General features: G+C 33.3%; 1 protein-coding gene across 1 annotated transcript in view; it reads right to left on the reverse strand.

Annotated features, from left to right (window-relative positions):
• The window catches only part of LOC129222184 (large proline-rich protein bag6-like), a 65021-nt gene extending 52961 nt beyond the window's left edge, over positions 1-12060 (reverse strand). Inside the window, exons 1-4 of the mRNA XM_054856651.1 lie at positions 11983-12060; positions 6681-6755; positions 5280-5321; positions 3448-3523 (exon numbers count right to left, since the gene is read on the reverse strand). Coding sequence (XP_054712626.1) covers positions 3448-3523; positions 5280-5321; positions 6681-6746 — 184 coding nt within the window. The 5' untranslated portion in view covers positions 6747-6755; positions 11983-12060. The remainder of the gene's footprint in view (positions 1-3447; positions 3524-5279; positions 5322-6680; positions 6756-11982) is intronic.
• Between the last annotated feature and the right edge of the window lie 848 nt (positions 12061-12908).

A 12908-nucleotide genomic window follows, 5' to 3' on the forward strand; every position in this document is an offset into this window, starting at 1 on the left:
ATTCTTAAATTGTCCTTTCTGAACCAGAAAAGTTATTTTGTCCTTTTGAGTACATTATGAAAAGTGCTTAGAATTTTTTTTTTTTTAAATTCTGTTATTAATATTAAAACAGACAGTACCAGTGTGCACTACAAAAACATTAAAATCAACACCAAAAGTATTTTAAATATTCTGTTCACTAATAAGATTTAATAAAAACCATAACAGGTCAAGGATGCTATCGTTTTTTAAAAACTATTATACAACCGTAAGTTTTTTAAGCTACTAAGCCCACCCTTGTTCCATTGTGAACAATATACAGTCGGATCCCGACTTACGCGAGGGATGCGTTCCAAGACTCCTTGCGTAAGTCAAAATTTTGCATAGTGGAGAAGTTTTATGTATATGATTTTTTTATTAACATACCCAATCCTTTTAGACATTTTTAAAACCTTTTAAACTGTTTTAGACCATTTTGTAACAAAATATTACCGCTTCTTATATAAAAAGCTGAACTTTTACCGTATTTTAAAAAAGTTGCATTATTCAACATAAAATACTGTTATGATACATAAAATCAATGCTCAATGGGAGAGAGAGACATAAAAATAAAACAGTATGGTACGTACAGTATGTAGTAATAATAAAGCACAGCACTGTAAGAGTACTATGCAGTAGGTACAATAAGTTACATTTATAACTTAAAAATTGAAGATGATGATTTAGGCTGCGTAATCTCCGATTGTTATTCTAATATATTTTTAAATAAAATAGCTTCGCATTTACTTTTGTAACAACTACATCTATGGTAACACACATCTTTCCGGGTCTCTATAATCTACAATACAAGAGAAGATTCCAATTTCATATTGTTTGCATTTTGCTTAAACACTACTCTGCAAGCTTCATAATAAAACTTAAGGTCTGGAGTTATACAGTTTGCCTTCTCTTGACTTTTAATTATATGAATGAAGATTCACTCATACCTTTTTAGTTGTCGTGCTACTTTCGACCTACTTTTAAGTTATTCAAGCGTGGCAAGAATTTTTACCTTTTCTTGAATTGTCACAAACTTTCGCTTTTTGTTTCCATCTTGAAACTTTAGATGAAACAGCGGGTCTGGGTACCACAATATTTCACCACCTTTCATATTCAGAATAAATAAATGAAAAATGAGGAGTGGTGATACACTAATAAAGCTATGTTTATAGTGGGGTGTGTGAGATCTTGCGCACTCAGTGATGATAAAAGGATGAAAATACTTTCACGAAATTAATGTTTAGTAAGCAATAACAAAACCGAAACTTAGCATCACGATTCCTTTCCAAATATTTTCGCCTTGAGAGCGAAAAATTCGCTTTAGTTCTAAAATTTGTTGCTCCTGTAAAACTCTCGTTATAGCCATTTCGCGTAAGTCGGATCGCGTTGTAGCGGGAGTCCACTCTACATATTTACTTCATTTCGAAATTAAAGAAGTTAAAATTTTGCTATGTTTAAAACATATGACATTTGTAATAAGTCAAACAGAAAAAAAAAGTTATAACAATGTTAGCCATACATAAAAATATTTTATGTTCAATGCATACCTAGTTTATTCTGACATAAAAATATTAAGGGAAATTCTAAACACTATCAACAAATGAACACAAATTTTGTCTACTTCAGTTTTTAAGCTGAATTTGTAATATCTTTACATGTATTTATCACTTTATATACATTAGTACAATCTTCTTCACACAACAATTAACCCTTTCAGGGGCGCGATATTAATTTTTGAGAAATCTTAAGAAAAAACACCACAAATGGGTTTATTTGATCATCTAGACATAGATTTTTCAGTTAAAAAATTTTTTTTCAGAATTTTTTTCACTGTGGGTGGTGTCCCCATTTATTCACACCCCCCACCTGGGGAAGGACAAAAACATGTTTATGCATGTAAAACTGAATTTGAATGTTTTCAAACAATATGATTGACTACCTCAGGAAAAAAGAAGAAAAATGACTCACTCTTTCAGCGCTAATTAAAAATTTTAAAATCTGAAAAAATTTCCAATTTTTGGGGTAAATGAAAAATTGAAAATTTGATGATTTGAACAAGAAATTGAGCTTACGAAAAATTTTTTTTTGTTATTCTGCCATCTAATGTTGTTCATTGAACTTAAAAGAAGAGGACTCAAGCAATTTTGATTCAAAAAATTCGGAAAAAAGAGAGAAAAAAATTCATAAATTAGTGTTTTCTCAGCGCAACCACCGCCCCTGAAAGTGTTAACATATGATATGCATGGATATCCATACCTAGATAATACAAGTGCACACGTGCACGCAGGCAAATACATTTACTGTAGATATGTGCATTGCCTGATTTTCGTCAATTAATCTTATATAATTAAAAACTTTTTGTTCAATCCTGATTGTTGATCCATGGCTCCACTACATGGCACTGACGCTTAACGGGCCTTGACAATTTATAAGTTTTTTTGGTTAAACAGATGCAGCTTATGCATCCACCAATCAATGTCAACGTTTCAAAGTTTGTTTATTTTTGGTTGGACGGCGCATTTTGACCGCGCTGAATGGAACTCCTGAATCTACCAATCAATAGCAATGTAATGGAAACAGGGAAACCCTGTAGTGCCCTCTTTGATGCTATTAGTTTCAGCAATTGTCACGGCCCATAAGAATTAAGTGGAGCCATGGTTGAATGCGCATTACTTGACTTTTATTTTCGAGGTGGACTGTGCATAGCCGGGCGCCAAAGCTAGTATCATTATTAAACATTGATTATCTTCAAAATATGTTAAGAAATTAATGAATAAAGCTCTTATTTTGCTTTTATAGATACATGATTGAAAGCAAATGGCATTGCCTTACTAAAAATTATCCCTACCTAATGTGCTTTGATTTTCATATCTGCAGCTAGTTTTGAGTTGTGAGTGCCTAGATTCTTTATATTTTAATCTTACTATGTGGATATCTATTGATTTATTTGGAGCAATTTTCCCTTTAACTTATCTTCTAAATATAGAAATTGCAAAAACATAATTCCAAGTTCCATCCCAGTTCAGATTTTACTGATAACAATCTGGATTACAATAAAATGGTTAATTTTTAGCATTTTTTAAATAATCTGAATAACACAAATTATTTTGAGGAAAGCAGACAAGGGCGCCCATATAGGGGGGGGGAGCAAGGGGGGCTGAAGCCCCTCCTCTTAGAAATGAGAACTTTCTTGCTTTTAATGCTTTCTTTGCAAAAATGTATAAAAATTTCTTTTTCAGCCATTAATGAATAAGTTATTAAAAATGTCAAATTTTAATATCTCTAATATGTACTGAAATCAGTTTCCATGAGGAAAATATTCTGCTAAACCATGGGGAAAATTTTTGAGCTCCCCCCCCCCCTCCTTTAAATTTTGCATAAGAGCACCCTTGAAAGCAGATAATGAAAAATAAACTTCTATATACTGACCATATTCATTGAGCTTCTTATCATCTTTTAAAACTTTTCCACAAAAAATTAATCTCTGTTTATCAGCTGGTATATTCTGCAATAAAGTTATGCAAGAAACATAATTAATAGTGATTCTGACTTTATGCTAAAAGGACTATGAAACGAAACATCAATGAGTAAGGAATTAGAAAGAAGTGTCAGCTCTAAAATATATAATGTATTACTTTTGAACTGAGGCATTGAGCAGCAAGGGGATGTAAGTGGCAAAATTAAAAATTTGGAGATAAGCAGTACACATGGTAGGGGAACCTTTCCTCTGTTTTGGGGCAAGAGATAGTACTAGTAGCCCTGGTAGGTACTGTCATACAGCATGATGTAGAAAAACTTCTGAATGAATGTCTACCTAGCAGGGCTTTCACTACGCTCGCAATTTTCTCAAAATGATAAAAGCCTATTTAAATTACAAATATGAAGCAAGGCATTTTTGCTCAAATAAGAAAAAAAGAAAAAATAAACAAAAATGATGTACGAGCTGTGAGAGGAAGCAAGCATGACAATAGTGAGCTTATTTTATTATAAATTTTAGCTAACATGTTTAAACTACTACAGTAGAGTCTTGAAAATCCAAGTCTCGAAAGTTTGAGGTTCCGCTTGACGAGCGAGGTGCTTCATTTACATTTTAAGTGTAATGTTTTAGTAGCTAAAAAGGGATTTTCCTTAAAATCAGAAAATGGAAATATTTTGCTATTTTAAACTAACTACATACAACAAATAATAAGAATTTATTGAGAAGTTGGTTTCAACAACACCTCTTAAGTAGCACAAACATACAACGACTACATGGAATGGATTACAAAATGCCTTGAAGATAACTTGATACGTAAAATTGACCTTCATTTGCCATAAAGAACATGTTAACATCCCTTTTGGAATATCCGATTACTATAAAAAAGTGCACGCTTTGAGACGAAATTTAAACCTTCCCACAGCTAACTGTTCCTATATAATCCAAGATAGATTTATACTCACACACGCAAATTGATACATGAGTCATGGCAAAACTCATAAAATATGGATATCGAGAAAAAGTAAAGTAAAAACTCATTTTGATCCAATTAAAATAAAAACTTATGTTGAATTTTAAGAGATAAATTGAGGGAGGACAATTATTCCTTTTCTTTACAAAAGGAAGTAAGAGGTGCTTTTTCTTAAGTCGACCACAAATGCTGTAAGTTTTTTATCTGGAGAAATTTTTCGGATAATACGAGTTTTCAGTAATTTTAGGAGAGCCTCGGATTTTTGAGACTCTACTGTATTAAATTCAAGAGTACTTTATCTTAGTGGGCATTATGTCCTCAAAATAAATGCATTATTGGCGTTTTAAATATCAAGCTTATGTTCTCTCAATGCTAAGTACAATACTAAAATTGAAAAAAATATTAGCTAGTGTTCATTCTTCCTTTAAAGATGTCTCGGATGAATATAGAAATTCGCTTTCAACTGGAGGGGAAACACATAGAGGCAGTTAGAAAGATATGCAAACATAATCATTAATAATCAACATTTTAGCATTTTGATAAAAAAATTTTCCCCAATTTTCACTTTTTTGCTGAAGAACTCAAGAAAGCTTCTGAACTCAGCTTAAACCCTGCTACCTAGGACCGGAAATTAAAACACATTTTACTCAAAACTTGAAAATGTCCACTTACATTCCTTTGCTTCTCACTGCCTCAAATATCACATAGTTAATCAATACCAAATCTGTTAAGGAACAGTTGATAACTACTTTGTACACATGAAAATCACACATAAAACTGCCAAATACTACCAAGCAAAATATGTATACATACCAATGTAGAAGATATTTCCTCTTTAAATTCCTTTACCGTAATCTAATAAAGAATAGTACTCTTGTTAACAACAACTTAAAGAAATAATATTATTTATAAAATAAAGTACTATGCAAATTTTAAAAGGTACAAGACTCGATTATCAAAAAAGTTTCTCAATAAAGAAATCAGCAATGACAAAAAAAAAATTGATTTTTTCAAGCTAAAAACAAATTTATGTACTTAATGTATGCAAAGAAAAAATATTTTTTTTTTCTCCAGATCTTTCATATTTAGCAGACCTATAATAGTTAGTACTTAACAACACTCAAATTAAGCAGTCTTGCTTTATGGACATTGTATATAAAACAATATATGACATTATTTTTAACATAAAAAAATTTTAAGTTTGGATAAAACTACAAACTATACGGACGGTAAATGCACGGTTTTTACCGTAGTGTCCAAAAACATTGTCAACCCTGATTGGTTATTTTCAAAATTTGTGGATGCATCAATAAAAAAAGTTTACTTCTTGCATTTATGGATACATAATTGAAAGCAAAAAGCATAACCATGGACAATGTTATCTATCACTATTGTATGTGATCATAATTTAATAATATAGCATACAAGATGGATGGATCTAGAATATCGTCAAGAATATCATGCAAATATATTACTACACTTTGTGTTCAAATACTTTAAGAACAAAAGGTAAGAATTTGCCGTTTATTAATTAGTTGCTTAGTCTAAAATGAAGATTATGCCTATGCCCAACTAGAGGTCTTATTCCTGTCCAATTTGGTGCATTTCATCGATGCCCAGTTAAAGAAATGTTTGGTATCCCAAAAAATTAAATATTCTTCAGCATGACCCCCCTAAAATGCTAGGCAGTATTCACACCTGACCCACAATATGCTGTTTTTTACACAGGGTCAGTGCGGCAGAAATAACTACCACATTTCATATGTGAACAAAAAGCAATATAAAATCCAATTGAAAAATTTGTTCACTTTTAAATTCTATGCCTGCAATTTATTTTTCATTCTCTAAAAGACTTAATTTTGAAACCGACATTCTCCAAATGCAAACCTTCATTAATGGAGGTTTCTCCGAGTTCTGCAATACTCTTCTGGTCAATACTCGTGATGTTTCATAGATTTCTTGGTGGCTGATTGCAGCCAAGTGGATATTTCATATAAGTTTATCAAATCAATTTGATTTTAAGAATTAAATGCGTTTACTTGGAGATCCTTTTTTACAAAACAGATTTTTCTAAATCAAAGAAAAATTAAGAATAAAAGTAGAACGTACTGAACAGGTTTAGGAACCTCTGTACTATTTATTCTTTCAGAAGGAGAATCATTGAATGTTCTGAACATTTAATGGATCCCCTCTAAAACAAGATTTGGTACTTACATCATCTTGGACACAAAAATTATGATTTTGTGAATCCAAAGTTTTCACTGTTACTTCCAACATCATCAACAAGATCTAAAATATAATTTCTATTAACTTTCACACTTTAAGTACTTATTGTTACATATTCAAGCTACTATTACAAATAATGACAAAAGAATAAACATTTGACCTTTTTTACTTTATATAAACTTACTTTTTAGAAGCTGTTGTGAAACCTATAAGAAGACTAAAACCATATTGCTGCACCCATCATTTAAGTTTGAAAAATACTTATGTATTCATGAATTATGTTTTTAATATATGCAGACTTGAAATCAACAAAGTCAAATGAAACTTCTTCAAACAGAGCCCTGGAGGCATTCAACATTTCATTTTTGGAGTCGAGTTTTTAAAATACGAATCACCTCAGTTTGGTATAACATACATCTTGCTTTACAGAAAGAAATAAAATACATTTAGTATTCATAAAAAGTAAAGCTATTAAAATAATTTAAATTTTAATGAACAGTTTAAATTTCTTTTATAATAAGCTATAACATAAAAAACTTAATACAATAGTTTTTTACTCTTTTTGTAAAGCATTTTATGTCACTACACTCTATCAATATCCATAGTGCTCCTCCATAGCAGTAAGTTACGGCCCCTAAGGGCTAAGGCGGAACTACATACAAACTTCCAGACTGAAGAGTTCTAATAAGAACGAAACTCCAGTGTCTAGATGTGATAATCGGGCTGTCTGGTGCAATGTATACATATTACACTAGCAGTACCCGCACGGCGATGCCCGTGCTAAGAAGTTAAAGGAAGTACGTTGAACAAAATAAATCCATGCCCCTTTCAATTAAAATGCGTAAACACCTTTTCAAAGGACCTATTAAAGTCTCTTCCAAATTTAAAACTATTCTCCAAAACAATAAAAATATTAACAGTAGCTTTAAAACTCAAAATAATCCTTCAACTACATAGTTCATCGCTTAACGCGCCAAGCAACCACGCTACCGTAACCCAGCCCTTTAGCAAGTGAAGCAGTTTTTTTCCTAAAGTGTTTTGCCAAATAAACAATGCTATAATAAAAACGTTATAAAGAACAATCACAATTGAATAATATGACAAATCATATTATTTACTTAGGTAAGTAACTATCTTCAACTATAAGAACAATAACAAACGTTGAAGAAATAAGGGAAACGAAACCAAATAGAAAAATCCTACAAAATCAAATTACGTATCGTCCGTTTTCCGCGAGAAGGCACTTGACTGATCGTCTGTCAAGTGGTATCCGATGATTCTATTTCAGTGTTTTCGCCAGAAAGTATATTCGGATCATAGCATTTTGTTGCATAAGCAGCAGTTTTAAAAATGTAAGCATAACTAAAATGACAACAAACAAATGAAGCAAGTGATGTAAAGGACACTAAGACTTTTTTGCACATTAAAATGCACGCCCAAGTTATGGCTGTCTGGATGTTTCATTTAGAAGCACGTGAATTGCGTACCGATCACCCGTAAAATAGTACTCTGCGTAAAATAGCACTCTGCGTTCGAGGAGGCGGGGCAAAGTGAATTCTGGTGAAAAACCGACAATACCTGAACATCGAAAAAAAAAACACATTCAAAAATATGTTCGCCGATCACAACAGCATAGCATGGGCATGGTTCCTCGCAGCTATTGCAGCAGCTCAGTCAGCTCGAAGAGTTAACTTACCCCGACATCTATCAGGAAATCAATGAACCAAACAATTAATTGAATATTTAATTTGCAGTTAAATATTTTGGTCAATCTGATATTGAAAAAATAGCCTATAGCCTTTTGCAATAAATGGACTATTCAACACAAAAATAATTTTTCAATTCGAACCAGTAGTTCCTGAGATTAGCGCGTTCAAACAAACTCTACAGCTTTATATCACACTGTTCGTCAAAAAAAAAAAAAAAAACTTCAAAATGCTTCTGACATTGTGTCGGCTAATTCTTATGTAAAATGATCACCTAAATCCGAACAAGATCTCCACTTTCCCCCTATACATATCAAAGATTGTTTTTTGTGATTTTTCTAATATTTTGGGGGTATACCCCCCCCCCCCCCCCCAAGTCTCCCTTTTTGCGATCGGCGTCCATGATCTTGAACTTTGAACCTCTCTTGCTCACCAAAACTATGTTAGAAGTTAACATTAAGTTCCTTTCACCTCCAAAAAAATAATTACTCAAAAATTAAGGAAAATTCAAAAACTTGAAAGAACCTTTTAAAAAAAATTGGTACATATAGGGGGGAAACGGAGGTCATATTCGGATTTAGGAGATCATTTTACATAAGAATCAGCCAACAAAATGTCAGAAGCATTTTGAAGGGGATTTTTCGGCGCAGTGTTATTATTAGAATATAGATACTACAGAGTGACACACAAAGAGTTGAATACATGAGTCTCGGGGTTGTTTTCGACTAATTTATTTAAAATCTTCTAAAATGGGGGGTAATGGAGCAACTTGTTTCTGGGTAAATGGATGTTCAATTTTAATACCTCTACTAAAATCAAAATGATGCACTTTAAAAAAAAAAATCCAGCACGTTGCTGAATGAGGTGCATAATCAATTATGAAAATTCTATTAAAAGATTTTTGCTTTTCAGCAGGGGAGCTAAGGAGCTTAAGCCCTTCCCAGAAGCATAAGGATGAACCCTCTTAACCATAAAGTGCATAAAATTGCATTTTTTTGGCATTGAGTTTTGGACATTTTCCAGGAGGGTGCACTTAATTTCCAACCGCCATCCCAATTTCCCTAATGATAGGTTTTTTTTGTTTTTTTTTTCAAGGACTTTAAATTTGAAAAATTTCCAAGGGAGGGCTACTTATCCTCACCTTCTTCTTTAACTGCTACACATATAGCCTAAAGCTAGTATTGGGAACTTTATTTTCAAAGTATTTCCAGTACGGAACTTCCGCATTTCCCTCTTTTGTGTATCATCTCCAAAAAATAGCTGCAAAATCTGTTTTAAAACAGAAAACTCCCGAATTTTCCATCCTGTACCCCTTGGTACACTAAGGATAATTTAAAATTGTTTTAAGTCAAAAAAATTTCTAGGAGAACCCTCGAACCCTACCCCCTTAAAATCACCAAGCATAACATGAAAATGTATTTTTTGGGCTTCAATTTTGAAGCAATGCCGAGAGTACCCGCCATCCATCTCCTAATATCTCAGCAAATAGTCTACACGTGCGTTTCTATAACTTCAATCAGGGGTCTGGCCAGAGGATATTTGGGTCCGTTAACAGACCCTTCACAAAAATCCGATCAACCAAAACGGACCTTTCACAAAATCCCGATCAAACAAAACGGACCTTTCACAAAATACTGATAAACAAGATCGGATCTTTCACGAAATGTTTATTGAAAGAGCAAATCTGAAAGCAAAATGAAGTATATTTCCATGCATAAAACCGATAATTTTTGGAACCTTTTTTGAAGTCAAATTAGAGGGATCAGCTTATACAAAATCTGCTAGTTCTGCAAAAAAAAAATCTGCACTCTTGCAATGCTCCTGCAAGCGATAAATAATTGCTACTGCCAAATAAATATTATGCCTGTTAGTTTCTTGGAAAGAAATTAAGCTGACTGAAAATAAGTTTGTTTTTATATAATTTTGTTTGTTTTATCATGTTATTATTTTAAATACTGTTCAGAAATATTTCCAGTACAATTTAACATAATGCAGAATGGTAGATAAATATTGATACTTGAGAGAGCGATGTGCCCCCCCCCCCCTTCCCCCGCCAATAACTAGAAAAACACTCCAGAATGATATTCTCGATGTAGAAGAGGAAAACACTCAACTTTAAGTTTAAATGATGCAGTTTGTAAAATCTCTAAATTCTAAAATTTTGGTTTAACAATTTTTTTTTTTTTTTTTTTGCGAAATTATTTGATTTTTCACAAAATTATTTCATTTTTCACAAAAAACGGACCCTGTGAAAAATTCTGGACAGACCCCTGTCAATATCAAAACATTTCTGGGCAGAGCCCTTGAACACTGACCCTCTTCTCCTAACACTATCAAATATAACCAAAAATGTGTTTTTAAGACTTTAATTTCGAAAAAATTCCGGTTGAGAGCCCCAACCCTTTTAAATAAATTTCAGAATTTAGAAATTTCAATTTAGCATTGTTTTCCAGGGAGAAAGTCTCATATACCCTTAATTCCCTTAAAATTTCATTTTTAAGGCTTCACTTCAGAAATTTTTCGCAGCAGTTCTCCCGAAGGGCCCACCTCCGCCCATTCTCTGTAGTCACTAAGGACTCCCTAAAATTAGGCTTTTTTGGGACTTGTAAAGTTTTACAGACTTGTAACTTTCTTTTTTTTTCAGGGGAGGGCCTTTTGTAACGTCATTGATTTTGCCTTTGACTTCACTAATCTGAACTCCTTGCCAAACTTCTAGCCCCTCCCAGGAAACAATCCTGGGTGTGCCCCTGCATTTCAGCATTTAGGACAAAGCTTGTTTAAATGTTGTTACAACAACACAGACACATGAAATGTAATTGACAACAAGCAAAAATTGTTGTGAAAGAAGAGCGTGAAATATAGTGGTGAGTTTTGAAACACTTCCATTTTGATAGCATGGAATCTGTTCTGAATTTATGAAACTATATACTATTATAGTTCTTACTGGAGCTTACAATGTCTCAATTTCGCCCCCCCCCCCCCAATTCTTGACATAAGAACAACAAAATTAGTTTTTCATTTAAAACGTTTGATAGATACAATCTGTGACTTTGAAAAAAAATACTCAAAGCAAATGGGAAAAAACGTGCTTACACTTCTAATCTAATAGTACATCCTTAAACAAGCAGGTGTGGCTCAACAAATTATTAGAACCAAAATTACTAGTGTTTTACATTATCTAATGTGCAAGGTATTTCAACAACACCCAATATCAAAAAGAATCATCTAAAGTACAGTTCGTTTCGATAAGTATGTCTCTAGAACATAAATAAGAGAAAGAAATAGCTTAACAAAAGAAACTAGTAATACGCTCATATTAAGTAACACAAAGGATACATTGACAAAAATTTAGTTATTAGACAAATACATAAACATATGTAAGCTTAGAAAACCAACAGCAATTGGCAAAAACTGTTTTATAAGAAAACTCTTAACAAAATTATTGAAACAACTAACTAAAAAGTTTCCGCTAGAAAATTATATTTTTGATAATTGTACACTACAATTTGTCAATTTCCAGTAAATAAATACATTATACAGTAAAAATTGACTTTTTAAATATAAAATAATTTATAAATTTATACTTAGTCGGATTTTCGAGTATCACAATCAGTTCCAAATAATTAGTTTCTGCGTCAATATTTCTATGTATTTTTTGCTCCAAGGAGTTGAGATGTCGAGATGTTCGTCAGCTAGCGACAAGAAGGAGGATAACAGGAAGCAGCAACCGGTAGTGACCGGTTGCTTAATCACGTGACAGCAATGACTTCAGCGGTTACTAACCGGTTGTTCACGAACCACTGCTTCCTCGAACGCTTTCGGTTGATCATCGGTTACTTGCGCAGACAAGACACAGACGAATAACACGCAGGTGAAAAATACATATAATTGGTCAAAAATTTCACGTGGTTCCATCAACCAATCAAACAGCTAGAGTTGCGGTGGACCGGTAGATCAACCGGTGAGGCTCATAAAAGGACATCGGAAGCAACCAGTTCGATTTCGATTTCGATTCCGAGTCACAACTGACTACAACTGTATTTATGTCGAGGACTGCATACTAAGTGCCTTGCCTCCATTATTTTTTTTATACCGATAGATGGCAGCACCATCACCGGATTGAACAGTTAATGAGAATTTAGAACTAGACCAGGAGCTAATAGCTACCTGGTGCTAGCACCCCCAAAGTATCGTTTCACTTGGAGGACATTGAGACCACGAGCATATTTAACGTCGCCCAGTCCCCTTTAATGACGACGGTGGGTCTTCGACCATCGAGGTTCGAACTCAGGACCCTCCGGCCCCGAATCCGACACTCTGCCGATTACCACGGCCCTAAGCAACCAGTTAACCGGTAGCTCTCAAGAACGCTGCGATTACTGACCGGTCGACCGGTGAGGTTCCTCGAACGCAAACGAAGTATGAATTTTGACTTCCTGTTTTTTTTTATTTACCCTCTGTAAAAAAAATTATATAAAAAAAGGAAAGAAAATCAATTTGAATTCTGAAA

This window comes from Uloborus diversus, chromosome 5 (genome assembly GCF_026930045.1).
Source record: "Uloborus diversus isolate 005 chromosome 5, Udiv.v.3.1, whole genome shotgun sequence".
In the NCBI taxonomy this organism is placed as follows: Eukaryota; Metazoa; Arthropoda; class Arachnida; order Araneae; family Uloboridae; genus Uloborus; species Uloborus diversus.